Source organism: Scomber scombrus, chromosome 19, assembly GCF_963691925.1.
Source record: "Scomber scombrus chromosome 19, fScoSco1.1, whole genome shotgun sequence".
Taxonomy (NCBI): domain Eukaryota; kingdom Metazoa; phylum Chordata; class Actinopteri; order Scombriformes; family Scombridae; genus Scomber; species Scomber scombrus.
Genome location: NC_084988.1, coordinates 16,249,348 through 16,269,633, shown reverse-complemented (window position 1 = coordinate 16,269,633; position 20,286 = coordinate 16,249,348). Strand labels below are relative to the sequence as shown.

Genomic DNA, 20,286 nt, shown 5'->3' with positions numbered 1-20,286 from the left:
TGATGGCAACGCAGCTGACTGACCTCATCTGCATTCAATGTAGAGTAATGAGTCAGTTTACTTGTACTGTATAACTGCTTTATATATACATTGTTTCTTTTATTTGTAGCAACTTAATCCAATTTTTCACTAGCCTTAAATGGTATCCAAGCAACTGACTTCCATTTGAGCTAAGGTGTAAAGAAATTTGTTTACAGCACTTTTATCTTTTTCTATTTTTTTTATGGGGAACGGTGTCATTTTATACTTATTCTGTGTTGGTGATCACCAGTAGAGCACTTAATATTTGAAACACGCTCCTCTGAGTACTTTGCCACAGTCAACATTTTTATGTGTACAGTAGGTGTTTGTTTGCATTCCAATATTCTGTAACACAAGTTGTCTCGTACCATAAATTGATTTACAGGATCACAATAAAGGTTCACTATGATCGTGGCAACAAAGTCTTGTTTTCAATGTTAGTGTTGTGATAACAGGGATCGTCATGGTTAAGTATTTAAAAACTGTTGTTCATACCAAGAAATATACAGATTAGGATTTAATTAGTGGGTAATGGGTAATCAGTTGTTTGGGGGTTAAGTGCCAGTTTTCTGTCAACTAAGAATTCAAACTGAGCACAGAGCATCCAAATCTAAAGGGCAGTTTGTGGCTGGCACCGAGTCAGCTGGTGATGAGAGCAGACTGAGGAGATCTCTAAACACAACCCAAAGTTTACAAAAAGGAAACTTGTTGCTAACAACACTATAAATGGGAAGTGTAACCATTTGAGTGCTGCTGAGACTTAACAGCAACAACAGTCTGACCGAGCAGGACAGTTTCAACATGTTCGCCTTCTTAATCTCAGAATATCCACCAAGTTCCATTTAATAATTGAATGTTGAGTCGTTATCAGGATTTGCCGCAGTCATATAAATGAAAGCTATAGTGTGCTGCTCTTATGATTAGTTTTCTGTTAAATGGATCCCCCTATCCACCTCACAGCACAGCAATCAGCTAATGAAGCTTAATGGCTGCTGCATTTGATTAAAACCAGTCAGCAATGAACCGCAGTCAGGTGTGGGCTGTGATGGATCTCTAATAGGGCTGCATGTCATGAAATTTTGTCAGGTACGGTGAGAATACTGCGATCTTACTACTGCAAAACGACAGATGAAGGAGATAGTGGTGTCATGTGTGAAAGCGAGCTCCTTAGAATATGTGTTAATATTGTGACAGTTACCTTGGTAAATTATGAAGGTCTAGAAGTCATGAGCAAGATAAACAAACTCCCTATCCTCCCTTCCAGTGGACTCCAGATGTCGAACACTGACTTTCAGTGTTTGTAAGATATAGAAACAGAAGGCATGCCCTATTTGGAAAAGAAATCTACTGACCCACTTCCTTTACTTGCATACATTTAATGCCAAAGGGGGAATAAATACACACAACCTGACTCCTCTACATATTCAAGGTTTAACTCACAACTGACTGTATTATATTGAAAACATTGAAACAACACACTGAAGAGCCCACTGACAATGAGTGACATGTCTTACTGATGGGAATCACCTTCACAGACATTCTGTAACCCACGCACAACACAAAGCTCTCTTACTGCGCTCTCACGCATGAACACTCAACTATGTACATGAATTATTCATTCATGCATCAACCAGACACACACACAGACACATCTCCCTGACTGAGTGCCTAAGTGCAGTGGGATGGGAGGGGCAGAGCCAACATTCAGGTCACAATCTCAGCAGAGGACCAGGCAGGATACACACAGGCAGCCAGACACAAACTGCACATGCACATATCTCGCTACATCATGAATCCAGGAAAGAACAATAAATTACTTTTTAAAAGGCCAGAGAGCAAAATCAAAATGGGAGTCACAAATTAATGGAAAATATTTATTCAATATTTATACCATCTGAAAAAATAGAACTGACTCAAAATCAGAGAAATACACTTCTAGTTTCAAAAAGCAAGCTTAAATAAAATAAAAATGTGACAGAGCGGTTGTCACAGGCAAAGTAAACCGGCCAGTCCACTATAACACCACTAAGTCAAGTGCTGCTTTTTACACTATTACATCATCAATTATAAGATTTGTCATATCTCTGTCATAGCTCTGCACCATTTATCTGATGAAAAACATGTGGAACAGGGTTAAACACTGGCACTCATTATTTTCCTGGCTCCTTTGAACAAAAATAAGAACGTCCCATTTAGTTAGACAACTATGATCCCCTTTTGCCAGGATTGAACCGCAAATAATGGTATCCATACTAACAAAAACAAAAACCAAATGTGAACAGAGCGAGGCCCGGATCATTTGAAGAGAAACATGCTTTGCCTCTCACATCCATCTTGGTTCAGTTCACCCGCAGTCTGTTCTGTCATGCAGCGTGCAGGTCCAGCTGAAATTTGGCCAGAAGACTGAGATGGTCAGAGGGGAATATGTGGTTGGGAAGGCCTTTCATTGACCATAAAACATCCTCTGATAGGAGGGAGAGACAACTGATCAACTTCAGACCATTGCTCTTAGAGTCGTCACCAGCTAAGGAAAAGAAAGAAAAAGAAAATCAACACATAAGTTATTTACAGAAGCAAATGATTAATTCAGAGCTCTAAAATGTTAGCATACTGTCCTGTTTTGTGGCATACCTTTTTGATTAAAGGGTAAGATGCGTTTTGGGGAATAGAAGATGTAGTCGACAGTAGCTCCCATTTCAGAGTGCAGAGTCGTGACTTCTGAGTTGCCAGAGCCTGGGAGAATGTGTTTATAGACTGACTCCAAGTCCAACCGATGACTGATGGTGTGTCTGAACCTGTGAGACACAAACTCAATGACTAATATCACATCTGATTTCCACTTGACCTGTTTTTTCTTCCACTTTTCTATATGTAGTCCTGTTTTGTACATCATAACGTGACATGTAAAATGGTTGAATGATTAGACCAAGATGAATAAAGTCTGTTAATTACAGTAGCTTTAACATTTATTGTTTATTGTCTTCCTGTTTTCTTGCTGTGAAACTGAATAACCATTGGATTATGTTCATCAATGCATACAATGTCTAAGAAGCAGAAACCTTCGAATGACATGTAGGTAAACTGACCTTCCAACATAGGGCCGGTTTCTCTTTGAAGCATCTGCACACAATAACAATGAAAATTCAGATTCAGATTCAAACCACTTCTGTCATGTTAGAAAAACAGATGACTGTGTTGTGCTTCCTGCAGTATAATGGTACCTGGTGTATGGTCAGTCACGCCTGGGATTAGCTGCATGTCAGGTGGGATAAATGCATGTGGACAGTAGCGCAGCCGCAGTAGGAAGTCATGGCTGTACTGACGCATCCCTACACAAGACCAACAAATATTACGACAGGAAGTCTGACAAAGGAGCTGAAACACAAATCTGATATTTACACCTTGGATCAAGATTACAAAAGTGACAGTATGTACAAAACATGCTACAGCTTCTAACTCTGACCTGGTACCCGACTCTGGCTCTCATTCGTATCCTCAACTGTAACGTACTGGCAGCTGTCACTGACTCCCAGATCCCCAGGCCACAGAGGAGCAAACAGTCTGTGGAAAATAGCCTTGTGTGACAAATCCTCTTGACCTGATATCTGTTGGATATTAGTAAATACATAAATGGTTACAGAGGTAACTGCATCATTGCAGAAACCTGAAACAAAGAGCCAAATGTATCTATTTCACAACAAGTCCACAGACAGTCAGACAGTTGGAGCAGCTAGATATTTTCCAACTATCATGCCAAGCATTGATTGCAGTCAGTTGTTTTGTGCATTGTCTCACCATCCATGCTGGTAGACCCTGGAAGTACAGCTCCCCAGTGGTGATGAACTGGTACAGAGGCATGTAAGGGACAGAGTTAAAGTCCCCACACAGTATAACATTACAGTGTTCGCCTTTTGCCTTGCAGGACTTGACCACACTGTGGATTTCTGCCAGCATTATGGCTAACTGAGCCAGCTTTACGTCACCCCTCCTGGGGTTGAAGAGCAGGTGTGTGTTAGCCACACAGAGAAGTGGGCCCTTCGCTTTGACCTCTGATCCCTGGGGGACCATCGGCCGAAGCAGCATAACAATGCCCACGTTGTGCCGATTCAGCAGCTCCATGTTAGGCCTGAAGAACTCCAGCGGTGTGACTGATACCATAGAAAAGCAACTGCTTCGATAGCATGTAGCACAGCCATCTGTCTTGGTTCCTGTCCGCCGCTTGTATACACAGGTGTAGCCTGGATCAACAACAGGAAGACAATTTATGTGATGCCTTGATCATAATATCCTCCAACATTACTGTTTTGTCTCAGATGACATACCCATCTGAGTCAGGACTGGATACAGTTGTTCATGGTAGTGGTTCTCCTGAACCTCTTGGAGACACAGAACCTACACAAAGCACACAAACAACTCATTAGTGGAGTCCTAAAGATTGGAATTCATTTCTGAAAAAAAAGATGCCTTTATAGTTTATCTTGAATCATTTGACTTACATCTGGTGCCCATTTCTCAATTTCCTGTAAGAGAAGGCTGCAACGGTAGCTCCAGTCCAACACCTCCAGGGGGCAGTGTACATACAGCTCCTGGTTGGCCTCCAGCAGGTCCTGAGCAAGGATGTTGTAGGACATGACAGTAAAGTCCATTGAGGCCTTTGTGGATGGGAAGGGTATCAGGGCAGGCTTTGCTGCAGTGGCACTCTCATCCAGCTCCTCCCATACTCTCCAAATTACTAGGTGGAAGACAAGCACACTCAAACAAGTCTGTGCAAATTAACCAGTAGTTACTAAATACTTAAATGAATTAAATGTAAATGTAATTAAAGTAAAGGGAGATATCAGATTCTCACCTTCAAAAGGAACAGTCAACTCAGCTGGAGGGTAATAGCTCACAGCAGGAAATTGCCACAGCGGGCACTGCACTTCGTCTGCTAGGCCAGGTCCTGCAGGAAAGTGCCATCCAGTTTCTGTATCATGCTGCCCGCTATATGCAATGTTTTGAGTGTTTGCAAGTAGAGAGGCAAACACCAGGTCAGAATTACGTGCCCCGTCGTTTAGAGCCAAATATTCATCCCAGCATTCAGCTGATTCAGCTGCACTTTCAGTGTCAGTCACTAAGTCTTCAGCCCTGGGTATCTGTATTTGTTCCTGTACTGAAGGGGTTGTTTCTTGTATGCTGGGCTCAGCTGGGGTTACTGACTCTTCCAAGCTTTGTATTTGTTCCTCCACTGGATGGATGGTGTATTCAACACTCTCCTCAGCTGGAATTACTGGATAGGTGGTGTATTGAACACCATTCTCAGCTAGAGTTACTGACTCTTGGATGCTTGGTATCTGAGTTTTTTCCTGCACTTGACAAGTAATTGTTGGTATGCTTTCTTCTTTTTGCAGGGACTCAAACTGGGCCCCAAGTGCTTGCTCTGGACTAACATCCTCAGTTGCAATATCAGTTCCATCCTCTATGTTTTGCTTCGTACAGAACACATCATGGTCTATTTCTGCATCCTCTTTCTTGAGAGCTTCTACCTTTATCTGTTGCTGTGCCTCTTGCATCTCTGCTTCTCCCTCCTTCACTGCAGATTGCACCTGACTAAACGTTGTCTCTCTCTGCAGGACAGCCATCAGTTGTTCTTTGATTGTGTCAGGCCTCTTACAATCTTCTTTTACTGGACTTTGTGCTTTCATCCTTTCTTTCGTTTCTCTCTTCGACCCACTGCTTGGGTTGACTTGCTGGTCCAGCAGGGTTGTCTGAGACTGTGTGAACTTCCTGGTTGTGACAGCACCACCATCCCACACTGCGGTGCCATCAATAGCTGCAGGAGGTAGACCCTTCTTTGGGGCATCTGCAAGACAAGCTTTGTGTAAAATAACAGCAATGTATGTTTTGAAAGTTAAAACATATGGAGCTTTTTTCAATATCTGTCATTAAAATTGCCAAATAATGACAATTAGTGTGTGAATGCCACATAAAAAATATCCCACTGACTTGAACTTCACAGCAAAACATTCTCACATGGTAACATTTTGACGTCACGAGGGGCGTTCGCTCACTAACAGGTGCAAGCTAAAAAAGTGCAAGCTAACCCTCATTGCCATTAGCAACAACTGGTGAAATAACTGAAAAAAACACAATTTGCACTGCACTCATTTTCATAACAGACAATAGCATGTACCGGGAAACGTATCACAGTCTCACACGCTGCCGACAAACTGCTCAGTCAGCATCAACTACAACGCCGTTAGCTCCGGACGGCCAGCCAGTCAGGGCAACTGCTCACATAGTCCCTATTTAAGTAAGCTGGCAACAATACTTTCAAAGACTGACACCTTTGCAATGCTGCTGTAAGATTTACCTGAGGCTCGACCGGTCAGGTACCGCGCTAAAGGGTAGAGCCCATAAAATAACAAGGTGCCAATCATGCTGCTCTACTCAAATCAGCGCATGCGCGTTCTGAACTTTTTGGTGTTTTTTTGTGGAAGGTCAGGGGACATAGTCACATCTAACTAATGTTGTCTCCTTTGAGTGTTTTGGCTTTTGAATATAAGAATATTTGTAAAAAATAAAGTGATATTAAATAAGAAAAAATATTAAACGTAAAGCACCTTATAACATGCTTTCCTTGTATGGTGTATTCCAAATGCTACCTTTTATCAATCATATAGCCTATGCTTGGACCTACTAAACACCAGATTGTATCCACACTAATGAATAAATTATCCCCGGCACTACACATGACATGCTACCTGAAAGATAAGGTTACCTGCCGGACAGTACAGGCATTTAATTTCACAGCTCACACAACCCAGACGCTGCATAAACTAAGTGAAGACTGTGAATTCTCCTTGTGTCTAAGAAACGTTTTCAAAAAGGACAAAGGCTTAACAGCAAACAGCAATGTCAACACTGTCTTTTGAGTCCCTCTGCTTAAAAGATGATGATTGTCCATCTCCAACACTGTATCAAGGCTCTGAGGATGAGTTTGACACAGACTTGGAGTCGGATGGTAAGTACATTAAATCATTCTTGGATTCATTCTTGCAATTCTAAGGTTAAAAAAAAAAAGCCATTTTGCTGCTCTGATTGTAAAGCTGTACATTCATGTAAACATATACATATTGTTAATTCATAATATTGAGATAAAATCACTTCCAATGTCCAAAGGCATTGCAATTAATTGGCTTGTTTTGAGTGCTCTTGTAAAACATATGTTCATTACTGTATCTATACCAGGCAAGGGCCCATATAGGGAGACTCACATTCTTACTCATCCCCAGAAAAAGATGAGAGCAACAAGGAGATGTCTATAGCTGAAGTGTACTTGCAAGCATGCAAGTTGGTGGGTGTGGTGCCAGTGTCCTTATTCATACGAAACCTTGACTCTCCCACCATGACACTTACCCACCATGGGCTTGGACACTTGGGGTGCAAGGCACTAGCTATTGCTTTAGTGGTGAGTTTGAAATACAAGTATGTTATTGAATGTGACTTTTTAAAATAGAGCTTTTTTTGATTAGTTCTTTTTGTGTTTGTGTTGTGTTTAGACTGACATGCATATCAACACACTGGAACTGGCAGACAATAACATTCAAGCTGAAGGAGCCAAATACCTTGTGGAGATGTTGAGAGCTAATTTCACCATTCAGCATCTGGTATGTAGCACTGCAAACCTACCACTAGAGGTAGCACAAGTGCTTTTAATGTGACAGTATACTCGACTTTTACAGTGGAGGATTCTGCATACCTGTATTATTCTGTTTTTTTCTTTCAGGACTTGTCCAACAACCACCTGCAGTCTGCAGGAGCTGAATATGTATCTATAATGTTGCTGGACAGCATTTCAATAAAATCTATGAAACTTTCAGGTGATGTGCACATTTACACAACAAAGCTGTACTGGCAGTACAGCGATGTATTGAGACCAAGGTACACAGATATTTTCAAGAAGACAGATTTCAAGAACCCGAAGTGCATAATTAAAACAGTGAATCTCAACCAGCACACTGCTTTTCCCTTTGCTCTGACAAGGGTGAGGGTTGAAAGAGGAAAAAGATAGATATTCTTACAAGATCAGTAAATTTAACAACAACAAACAGGATTGACATTAATATTATATGTATAAGCAAGCTAGTTTTGTATATTCAAACAAGTAATATTTCTCCAACAGGAAATGGATTTGCTGATGATGATGCTAAATATTTTGCAGATGCCTTATCGGTAAGTTATTGTTATGTTTTACATCATTAAGTAATGGTAGGTTATTTGAATATTTTTACTGTTTTTGGTAGCTAATATTTTTACTTTTAGACCAATTCCAGGATAAAGCAACTAGACCTGAGCCATAATGAGTTTTGTGGTAGAGGAGGAGAGCATTTGGGACAGCTGTTGGGTATGTTAAAAGTGTGGTGCAATGATATGAAAAATGGCAACAGTAGTTGACTTAAGATCCTTTTTTTTCTTATTTTTTGTTACTAATCGTACCTTTATTTTGTACAGCAAACAACGAAGGTCTAGAGGTGCTTGATCTTAGTTGGAATCATCTTAGAATGAAAGGGGCTGTTGCTTTTTGTGCTGGACTGAAGGTATGGCTGATAATTGAATATTGAATTGCAATACAACATTTAATCATCATGTACCATCTCCATATTTAGGTGAATATGATGTTAAAACACCTTGACTTATCATGGAATGGTTTTGGGAATGAGGGTGCCCTGGCTATGGGAGAGGCCTTAAAATTCAACAACTCTCTGGTGCACCTCAACCTCAACAACAACCGTCTCACCAATGAGGGTGTCGGCATGCTGTGTAGGGGCCTTGAGGCCAACGATACTCTTCGAGTTCTGCTGGTGGGTGAATGTTGTATTCAGCCAACAACAGACAGACACACATTGTCAGGTGATGTGTAAAGTAATGTTTTATTCATACATGCCTGTAGCTTGCTTACAACTCTTTAACAGTAGAGGGAGCACTGGCCCTGGTTAATGTGGTGAAGAACACACCTAAAACTGCCCTGGAAGAGATCAACATATGTGTGAGTGTGGCACCACCACTGTCATGTAGTTTGATCACAGTTGAAACCAATCATATTAGCTGTTAATACATTTCAGTTTTGTGTTTATATTGATCAGGAAAAGATAGCATTATACAGTATTATTTTCCATCATACCATAACTACCAAATTAAGATTATTGAATACCCCGTATCTTTACATTTTTACCTTGTTATCTGAGCAGAATGTGCTGGTAAATGAGAACTTTGTGCATCTGCTGGAGGTGACGTGTCAGGAGCATCCCAGTCTGGATGTACAGTATGGAGGGGTGGGAGGGTTCATCGCTAAGAAGCCCCCTAAACGCATCGATCCAATGAAAGTCATCCAGGTCTGTTTGGTCACATGATGAAAACAAGTTATTATGAAAAATGTAATCTTATATTTACTACTCACATTTAAATCAAATGACTCTTCATTTAACATTTATAGTCCGACTCTATGTATTTCATTATTGTTAAAATGTCTATTGCTTTTGAAGGATTATCTGGATCAACGCAAATTACGCCTGTGGGATTTCTTTCGAAACATTGACAAAGATGGCACCATGCGAGTCCCTGTTGCTGACTTCAGGAAGGCAGTGCAGGTTTTCAGATACATTTGAATTTATTGAAGTTTACAGAGTCAGTAACATTTGCAGGATGCACTGCACTGATGAATTTCAGTGACAGAACAGTGAAATCGTCCACAATGCACTCTCTTTGACTTGAATCATTAAAAGCAAATTGTCAGGATCAGAGAATCACTGCTGCATTAAATGCAAAAGTAGAAACTTTTTATCTGACTCTTTTTCTTCTCTTTTGTTGTGTGAAAACTTGACAGCAATCGAGCATTCCTCTGGATCGATATCACATTGAAGAGCTGATTCAGAGACTTGATCGTGACAGGACAGGGATGGTAGACTACAGGTGAGCATGTCTCATACTGTATTTGATTATACTCACAGATGAGGCCCCCTTAATTGCTTCACATCATAAACTTATGATGTGTTAAGGTTCATCGTTTGAAAGCATTTAGTAATGTCTTTACTGTGCACTTTATGATAAGGGTTTCATGACTGTTTGACGACCATTGGAGTTGAACCAAGTGTTTTAGCTGTGAATTTGTCCAGATTCCAAGCTTGAATGATGCTTTCAAAATAATGTTGTAAAAAGGGATGTTTATGGCACAGAGAGAGGTATGTAGTAAACTGGTTGCAGTCTTATTTTGGCTCCACAAACCAGTCCCAGAGGTTTATAGGGTTATCTGATTTTTCTGTGCAGGGGATTGGCAGATACGAGGAAACAGATGATGAGGGATCACCGACGCCAACTGCGGAAGGTTGAGTCCCGTCAGAAGAAAGAAAAGCAGAAGAGTGACCGCATCCTCAAGACCTTCCAGAGCGCTGTGGAGGCAGTTACACCACGCAGCTCTATGGTCATATCTCCAGGAGGTGCCAAAGAGGACTCAAGTGGCCCACAGCACTTCTCTGCCACCCCTCTCAGTTCTTGGCACCACATTGTCATGTCTAACAGCAGTCGCTATTCTGTCTCTAACCTGAGCAATGAGCATGTCCACCTGTCCATGATAGGAGGCACCACGCCTTACCGTCCCACCAGTTCTCCAGCAATGCGCTCCTACTCCCAACCCAATTTGCTGGATGACTCCCCTCGATCGGCCCCAGGCAAATCCATCTCTGCTCAGGGTGTACGCTCTGATCCAGAGATGGGCCATAGCAAGCTCAGCCCCACTGCTAACCACCTGACCAGGTCCAGGCCTGCACTTAATGCCAAGCAACCAGAGGTTAAAGCCAAAACCAAGAAAGTGAAGAAAAAGAAAACTAAGAAACATGCAGCGAAATACTCAAAGACTCCTATACAAACTGTCAAGTGAACTAATTCTTTGAGTTCAACAGCATTAGCTGTGGAAGTACTTTGTTAGACGGTTAATAAATAATGATTGAAGAGAGACTGTGTCATTTGTATTATATGGTTTCTAATTTCAAATGTGCACATCATATTCAGAAATTCATTAATTCAACAGGACATTAATCTTTCAGTCAGTCATGGTTCATTCACATAGAGACCAAACACTTGGGAACTCTGTCAGATGGTAGATCCACCCATCATTGATTCTTTAAAGTCTGATGCACACCAAAACACTAAAGATTTAACTTCTGTTTGCTGAAGATAACACTTTTTTTTTTACATGTGCCTTGGCTTGTAATGCTGTGAACAAGGACAGGTGCAACATCCTGCAAGATGCTTAAACAGGTTATATAAACTCGAAAGGTCCAGCTATCTTAATCACAACCAATCTGACTGCACCAGAATGATCAGCACTCTGTATTTCTTAGGACTGCTGAGCTCCACAGTGGCCTGGGGGGTATGTATGGCATGACTTAGATAATCTTATTATCTTTATTCCTGAGACTCTACCCACATTAGATGTAAGCAGATCTCTCTTCATGTCACCCTTTCTTAGCGTGTAGGTCTGTGGAGTGATGGGAGTGCAAAGAATGGGACAGGAGGTGGAAGTGGGGACAGGTGTATCTGTGATGCCTTCCTGCCCAGTTCCACCTTTCCTATAAAAGATCTGGTAGTGGTAGAGCAGAGAGCTGTGGAGATCTCCCACAAACTGGAGCTGGAGATGGGCAAGGTATTCAGGCATATTTCAAGCATGGATTGATAAGTTACTTCAGACAGACCAAAAAGAGTGTAACTAATCTTTTCACTGTATCTTTTGATTACTTTTAATTTCAGCTGGAAGATTATGAGACCAAGATGACTGCATACGCAGAAATGATTGTAAATTTGACAGTGGAAATTGACAAAATGGAGAATAACCCTCATCACTACAATGACGTCAACATAGACAATATAAAGGTGGAGATTAAACAAGTAGAGGCCCTAATTAAAGAGCTTCAGCTTTCCATCAGAGGCTCCACCAGTCTCTTCGAGTCTCTACATTTGCAGGTAGGTCCTGCAGAACTGAAGACTTGATGGCTTGTTGATTTGTGTTGATCAATTGGCAAACTGTGTGTATGTTTACTTTCAGATCACAGTCATGGTGGGGACCCTGACCGAGTTGGAGAAGACCTACGACAAGAACAGGGTTTTGGCAACGCGCAGGGAGTACATCAAAGTGCAACTGCAACTGGAGGAGTGCGAGAGGCGCCACCAGGAGCTCTTCAACCCCAACATTGGTAAGCTATTTCACACTAAGTAAGTTTTACGCCCTGTTTGGACTCATTTAACTAATTTTCCTGTCTCTCTGGCATCGCAGGGTCTTGTGCACACACAGGTATCATCAAGGTCAGCAAGCCCATTGTGAGTCAACTAAATGCACAACTGAATGCTGGCTACAAATATGGAGGGTGGGGGAAAGATTCAAAGCCTATTCCTGACAGAGAGTCCATGTACTGGTACTCTGGTTACGGTAGTAGCTCCATTGTTGACATTAGGTTTTACACTAACTACAAGAATCTCATCTTGAGAAAGCACTTCCAGCATCACAACTTACAAAACAGCTGGACTGGCACAGGAAACAATTTCATAATCCGTGACAACACTCTGTATTATCAGATCAATCGCCCATTCGGGTTAGCCAAATTGAATTTCACCACCATGTCATATGAGTCCAGGGTGATTCCTAGGGCTAGCACCAGATTCTCCTACTCTAACTCCCCCAATCAGAATTTTGACTTTTCCGCTGATGAATCCGGCTTGTGGGTGACCTATGCCACAGAGGAGTCCAGTGGCAAGATGGCCATAGCCAAAATAAATGAGCTGTCTTTTGGGATTGAAGAGGAGTGGCAGACTAGTGTCTATAAACCAGGAGTGAGCAATGCCTTTCATGGTGTGTGGAGTTCTGTATGCAGTCAAAACAGTTGATATCAAAACTGAGGAAATATTTTACAAGTTTGACACCAAAACCAAACAAGAGAGCTACATCAGTATTCTCTTTGAGAGGTTTCAGGATAAGTATTCCAACCTGGACTACAATCCCACTGATCAGAAGCTTTACATGTACAATGATGGCTACTATGTTAATTACCATCTGTGGTTTAATAACACAACTGAAGCCACCGTGAAACCACCATTGATCTGATTTACTTAAGTATCACATTCTATGAAAGAGGCAATGATTGTACCTCCCTTTTTTTCTTGTATCACATCATTTATCCTGCTTCTGCTTGATTGTGAATAAATGATATCATATTTGATTGATAATAAAGGATCTCATGCATTTAAAAAGAAATCTGTCTTCTTGTGCAAATTCTGTTCTGATTTATATTGAAATGATGAAGCTCTGTTACTCCATTTACAAATAATTTCTTTAAACATCCATACCAAATAATGGCCTATCATTCATACTTGATTTCAAATGTGGTAATAATAAGATATTAATATAAAATAATTTGTTTTAAATAAAAAAAAGGCTTATTTTGATTTTTGCTCCATCAGTGCCTTTCGTATATAGCAATTCTAATATTGACAACAGCACTTTTGTCCCACAAATATCCCACAAATGTGAAAAATACAACAGAATAAAAGACACAATAAAACCTAAATTTATAGTATAATACTTCCTTAATGCCCTTTTAAATACATTTTAAATATTATAAGTGCAGGATAAAAACTGCACATGTATTTAATTAAAGGTTTGTGCTGCACACAAACCACTTTTAGTTTAATGTGTTAAGTATAAGTCTTGTTTCCATTGTAGTAGTGAATGTGCATTATCTTAAGTTCTTCACTTGTCTGGAAAAGTCATGTTGTCAAACCTTCATACGGTCTGTGATAGGACCCAACAGGAGAAGCTGTGACAAATGTCTTTCTTGAAACTCTCTTTCTTGAGTCTTGAAACTCTGCTGGAGGAACAAACACCATTGCTCTTCATTTATGTTGTATTTGGATAATGGTGGAGAGTGCTGTCTAGCACGTTGATCCAAAATCTCCCATATGATCCAGTTTGCTTTGAAACAGGGTGACTGTGAAGGCGTATGATTCACATAAATGTCATACTCATCAAACCATTCAGTGAGCGCTCACCCCTGTATTTGTTATGTTTTTCCACTCATTCTTTTTCCTTTAATTCTTCTCTTCTGTCTTAGGTGTAGAGGGAGATACAGATACCACAATACCTGGAGAAAGACCAGCTCCAAAACACTAATTTTCACAACTTTTTGGTCACATAGAAATTAAATCATTTTCATTCAAAAGAAACCATGGCAGTGTTTTGAGTTTATGTTAAATTTTTTTTTCTTACATATTTCAATAGTGTTTATATCAAGGGTTCAGTTTTATAGTTTTCTGTATACAACTGCCATACAAGCAAACGTTTCTTTCTGTTATCTTTTCTTTCATTGCTGCTTCTTATCTGGAATCATAAATAGAGAAAACTATACTGCTCACCCGGTAACAGGTTTAGCTGAGGTAAAAAATATCAAACTGAATAAAAAAAGCATTCACACTCTCAAATCTATGTAAGATAAGAATAACTGAGCTTTCAGTCAGAAACCTTATTCAAAACATGGTTCATGCATGTGCAGATGCTTCTTTCATTCAGTTTACTGCTGAAGTGGAAAAAATGGTCCGTCATAACGTGATTCCCTTGGTGTTGAGTCAGCATCTCATTTAAAAGTTGTTCCCTTGCGGTGCAATATTTCCTCCTTATGAACCACACTATTACTGTAAAGAGCACAGCCCAGGTCACATACATAAGCTTACAAAATGAATGAATCCTGTGCATCAGGAAGCAATACGTTGATGCAAATTAGATTCTTTGTAAGTTGACGACTTCATTAACAAATACACTCTATTGAGGCTGATTAATCATAAAAGACTGGTTTGTTTGAATGAAATAAAAAATAATGTAATACAATGTATCTACCAGACTGTCTGTCTCCTGTTATAAAAAACACTTAGACCGAGCAAACAGACCATAAACATAACAACGTGGTAACAGAAATCACTACATATGTCATTTTTCTCATCCACACCCAACGTTCTAAATGAATGAACACCTGTTCTTGTGTTGAGCTCAAATAGAAGGTGTCTATGATGATGTGATAAGACTTGTCTTTAAAAACCCTCTGACCAAGTCATCCAGGAGACAGTTGAGAGGTAAACTGAGACACGATGCTGCAGATTCTGTTGTTTCTCCAAGTAGCCCTCACTCCTGCTTTGGCCTGGATTGTAAGTGATTCTTACTTTCTATTACTAAAAACACGTTTTGATTGTTACTATCACTATCCTCTTTAATGGTGGTAAATATTTTTGAAACATTTTTCAGCCAGTGGAGGATTGGGGTTCTGGCAATGTGAATGCATCACTGGGTGAGTCAGGTCAGTGTTTTTGTCATGTGTACCTGCCTGACACTACCTTTCCTGTTGACCGGGTGCAGTACATGCAACAAGTGAGCAAGGATCTTATCCTGGAAGTGGAAATTCAAATGGACAAGGTACAATAAGACCTATCAAACAGTCTCACTGAATTCATACACTAAGACACAGACTGTGGTAAGACATTTTTATATTAATCTGTGTATTTGTTTCACCTAACTCTTGAAGATGGTGAGCTATGAGGCTAAGTTGTACGTCTATTTGAAAGAGCTGACAGACCTTACTGTCAGAGTGGCCATGCTGGAGAGCAGTTCTGACAAATACATCAAGCTGGACTTTGAGCTGCTCAGGATTGAGCTCAGAGAGTTTGAATTTCTGGTGTCTCAGCTCAAAGACTCCCTCAACTCCTCCTCGCCCATGTTTGACAGTCTGTTTACTGAGGTGAAAGAGACATCTTTTAAAAGTCCTTGCAAATAGCATGGCTCCTCTCATTGCTAGAACATTACATTTCAATTGAATTTATGTTTTTGATCCTAGATCCACAACATGACTCTCATTGTGAACCAACTGGAGTCTTACGACAAGAGCAACCTAGATGTGATCCGCATTGAGTTTGCCAAACTGCAAAAGAAGCTGGAGGAGTGCCAGAAGGACCAAGAGTTCATCAAGCCAGAAATTGGTAGGTCAACTAGTCAGAATATTTTGGACAATAGTTTAAAAATAAGAGATTTCCAGCCAACCTTTAATATTTTGGTTTCTTTCCAGGCAACTGCAATCAGACAGGAATCATTAGGATCAGCAAACCCACGGTTGTCCAACTAAACGCTCATTTGAATGCAGGTTATCAATATGGGGGCTGGGGAAAAGACTCCAAACCTGTTCGGGGCTATGAATCAATGTACTTCTACGGTGCCTACAGCAGCGCCTCAGTTCATGACTTCTATTTGTACTCTAACTATGAAAAGCTCATTCAACGATCCGCATTCAAACATCATGACTTACCTTATGGGTGGGAAGGAACAGGTAACAATTACATTGTTCATGGTAACACTATATATTACCAGCACAACACACCTCTCAGTATGACCAAACTGAATCTGACCAGTTCCAAGTATGACTATAGAGTGATCCCAGCTGTCAGTGAACAGTTCTCCTACAGTTACTCAGGCAATCAGCACATGGACTTTGCAGCTGATGAAAATGGATTGTGGGTGATGTATGCCTCAGTAGCGAGCAAGGGTAAAATTGTCCTTGCTAAGATAGATGAGAAATCTTTTGGCATTGAGGATGAGTGGAACACCGGCGTATATAAGAAGTTGGCTGGGAATGCTTTCATGGCCTGTGGAGTCATGTATGCCACAAGGTCTGTGGATGTGAACACAGAGGAGATCTACTACGCATTCAACACCAAGACTGGGGAGGAGAAGCACCTCAACATCCAGTTTAAGAAGTTCCAGGATAAGTACTCCAACCTGGACTACAATCCCACAGACAAGAAGCTCTACATGTACAACAATGGCTACTATGTGTCCTATAATGTGGGGTTTAACAAAGAATGATGCCTCCTCTACCGTATTGTGATTGATACGATTGATCTGTATTAAACCTCTTTGTCAATGTAGTTCTATAAAGCAAAGTATTGTACTTTCCATCAATAAAATCACACTGAAGCATTCAAATGACTGGCCTTGACTTTTTAATAAGTAAGATCAGGTATGTGTTAAAAATCCAATATGGCAAGTTGTTACTATGACAAAAATATAGCTAAATAATTACAGCATTCAACACAAAGCCACACTCCACTTTAAATTACTCTAAAGCAACACATGCTATGACAGTTTAGATAAATAGCATGATTAATCGTCTGCTGTGTTTCTGTACCTGTTTCTTCTTCTAAATAAAAATGGACGAAGACATGAGGAAAATACATGTGCCAATACAGTGTATGTCACTTATAATCAGCATGTGTAGATTTGTCATTGGATGGTAGATATAACACAATTTCAAATCCAGAAAGCGTTGAATAATGGATCCAAGCATGTGAATTTCCACTATTGATGTATTAGGAATATATATTTTCATAGTCAATGGCCCTGCCCAAATACTTTACTCACAATAAAGTCATACAGATATACTGTATGCTAAACATACATTAAATGATCACATATATTATGTAAGGTGACAGTATGGTGGCAAACTGGTATAATTAATCCCTGTTTTTGTCATTGATCAAACAAGTGACGATCAATATGAACTTAATTTAAAGGAACTGCAGTCTGCTGCTTGTACAGCACAGTTTAAAGGAAACTTGGACACAAAAATACAATTCTCACATGAATACGTACAATTCTAATATTGAAGAACAGGATGATCTCGGTATAGGACACTTTCTTACACTCATATTTTCAGGTTTTCTCCGGAGCGCAATGAAAACTCAAGATTAACACTGACCCATCTAGCCAATAGTATAATATAAATTCATGAGCCTGGAGAAAGTTGCCTCTAAGTCTCTATTTTTCTTTTGATATGAAGTATGTTCATTCAGGAAACTCTTAAAGCTTGATCGTAATGTGATTAGTCGCCATCAATTGTTTTTAGCTTGAAGTCATCTCAGGTCACATTTTGGTACTTAACATCATAAATTTAAGATAGACCTTCCTCCTGCTGTTGTGCTGCATGAGAACTGTATACGGGATAAAGTGGGACTACTTCTAGGAGAGAACAAACACACAAGCATAAATCATACAACTGCAGTAATACCAGACTCGTGTGTACAATATGCACAGCTGCATTGATCTCAAGGAGGCTAATAAAACTGCTATGACTTGGACTGATGTCACATGCAAGTGCAAGTGTTGTAAAAACCTGCAGATAAGAGCCGCATTCATATCAGACAACAATCAGATAGTCACAATGCCTATAACTGTACTGAGTCCTGCACTGGCATGGCTTATAAGTTATGAATTCTGTGTAATACTGAAATAAAAAAGTTTTCTTGCAGTCGGTAATTATTGTGTTGTTCATGGAAATGCCGTATTTAATATAATATATAATATAATTGCCATTGCACACTCTCATGGTGTGTGTATGCGACCATGCCAGAAGGTCTAAACACAAAGATCTAATACTCATATGACACTAAAATTGGGGAGGAGAAACACATGATCATTCCTCTTCAGAAATTCCAGGAAAACTTTGTGAACTTGCACTACAGTCCCTCTGATCAGAGGCTCCACATGTACAACAATGGTTATAATGTGTTTAACAAAGAATGATGCCTCTTGTTCTTGATCAGCAGTGTTGTGCTTGATACAAAGGATCTTCTCTACTTTCCTCACTCTTTATCTGACACTCATATATGACATAGAAATACCACAGTTTTTCTTTTTTTTCTGCAATAAATCCTCATAATTGAATATTCAAAATAGTGTGTTTCAATTGAAAATAAAAACACTTTTTGAGTAAAAACAAACATTTGACAACATTTGAGAATGGGCATGTGACCTGTGCATCTCTGTAATACATCAGACCCTGTCCATTTGGCTTTTCGGATAAGGTTTCAACATCTGATACATCTTACCCCCCACCCTCTTTTCCTCCCCTGCTCTCCATGGGCCATGCTGGAGCTGCCACCCCCCCTCTGTAAGCTGGCCCTCCCTTGGGGGTAGCGACTCTCCTTTGTGCTATGGTGGGAGCCTGGCTCCATCTGGTACTGAGCACTGAGACCTAGTAGATTATGTATTCTGGGCAGGGTGATCCCTCCATTCATAGTGGATTGCAGCCATCAAAGAAATGCAGTCAATACAGTAATTATTCAAACACATGGAATGTGTCATATGCGCTGTACAGTCGAAGCACAAAGCACAAATCCATTTTGGATGTAGAGTGCAGGGTTGAAAATGGCTCTCAGCCTGTGCACAAAAACAGCACTGTCTCTTTAAATCAGCTAGCATCTGTCAGCACGGGGGCGGGGGTGAGGGAGTCTGTGTGAAATTGTGAGATAGTACCCTAAAGTGACATCACACTCAGCCAATCGGCAGCCTCGCCTGAGCTCTTTCCTCCTCCGCTGCTCCTGGGATGAGTGTGTCCAGGCTGCTGAAGACACGGGCTGCTGCTGATGCTGCTGCTACTGGGGCGGAGGGTCCTGGGGATGCTCGCCTCACATTAGGTATGTGTGCGTGTGTGCACGCACGCCTGTTTTCTCTGCTGTGCGTTTATTTTTCTATTTTGAATTGTTAACCCATCGACTATGGCAGGTTGCACACTTAAGGAGATGATGCATGATAATGGAGGAGACTGAAGATGGCTTTGTGTGTTTCATAACACTCCTGAGATGATGTCGCCTCCATGACTGTAACCAGGATGGGGTGTGTATGTGTGTGTGATGTTTGTGTTTTGATGAATATAGACAAAATGAGCAATGTGTTTTACATGAATTGTAGGTTTGAGGTCAGCATTTGCATTCAGTACCTGACTGATAATAAGTTTGCATAATGTCAAAGCTTTATTACATGATACTAGTGATTTGAAAGATTATTGACAGCAAGGAGTATGCCCCTTCATCCAATTCTTCTCGTGTGATTTATGTGTGGCTGGATATCTGTGTGTCTATAGGCTTGTGTGGCAAACATAGACACGTTTTTACAGCATAAACTATAGGGATAACACAGTATGATTTGGTCTGAACCTTCTCCAGTGATACTGTAGGTTTGTGTCATGCTTTAGGCATAGTTAATAGTATTAAATGCAGACAATATCATGTCTCAGTGCTCTGAGTCATCTCTTTGTCATCTTGGACATTTGCAGCATCCCTTCTTTCCATTCATCAGAAATAGTAGGCAGAAGCTTGTACTCACTTCCTGTACTGGTCTGAAGGTTAACTCTTTGTTTCCACTGG

General features: G+C 40.4%; 4 protein-coding genes across 4 annotated transcripts; 3 read left to right on the top strand and 1 right to left on the bottom strand.

The window, feature by feature from the left end:
- Positions 1-2,029: 2,029 nt before the first annotated feature.
- Positions 2,030-4,682, bottom strand: angel1 (angel homolog 1 (Drosophila)). The gene is made up of 8 exons (XM_062440680.1): positions 4,518-4,682; positions 4,344-4,413; positions 3,817-4,259; positions 3,485-3,626; positions 3,243-3,422; positions 3,108-3,141; positions 2,653-2,816; positions 2,030-2,545 (listed from the first exon to the last, which is right to left on the bottom strand). Exons 1-8 carry the CDS (start codon positions 4,665-4,667, stop codon positions 2,385-2,387), a joined length of 1,344 nt encoding a protein of 447 aa, XP_062296664.1. The 5' UTR covers positions 4,668-4,682; the 3' UTR covers positions 2,030-2,384.
- A 2,233-nt stretch (positions 4,683-6,915) lies between these two features.
- On the top strand, positions 6,916-10,936 carry LOC134000433 (leucine-rich repeat-containing protein 74A). Its single transcript, XM_062439773.1, has 13 exons — positions 6,916-7,024; positions 7,296-7,471; positions 7,563-7,670; positions 7,790-7,883; positions 8,186-8,235; positions 8,326-8,407; positions 8,515-8,600; positions 8,670-8,864; positions 8,954-9,049; positions 9,252-9,395; positions 9,546-9,650; positions 9,887-9,972; positions 10,327-10,936. The coding sequence occupies exons 1-13, from the start codon at positions 6,916-6,918 to the stop codon at positions 10,934-10,936; spliced, it is 1,941 nt and encodes a 646-aa protein (XP_062295757.1).
- A 438-nt stretch (positions 10,937-11,374) lies between these two features.
- LOC134001343 (olfactomedin-4-like) lies at positions 11,375-13,153 on the top strand. Its single transcript, XM_062440909.1, is given in 6 exon segments — positions 11,375-11,428; positions 11,528-11,701; positions 11,806-12,018; positions 12,101-12,248; positions 12,329-12,894; positions 12,896-13,153. Coding segments are annotated over 6 exon segments (1,413 nt in total).
- Positions 13,154-15,186: 2,033 nt separating this feature from the next.
- Positions 15,187-16,948, top strand: olfm4.2 (olfactomedin 4, tandem duplicate 2). The gene is made up of 5 exons (XM_062440916.1): positions 15,187-15,243; positions 15,341-15,508; positions 15,618-15,830; positions 15,927-16,068; positions 16,155-16,948. Exons 1-5 carry the CDS (start codon positions 15,187-15,189, stop codon positions 16,946-16,948), a joined length of 1,374 nt encoding a protein of 457 aa, XP_062296900.1.
- The last annotated feature ends 3,338 nt before the right edge of the window (positions 16,949-20,286 follow it).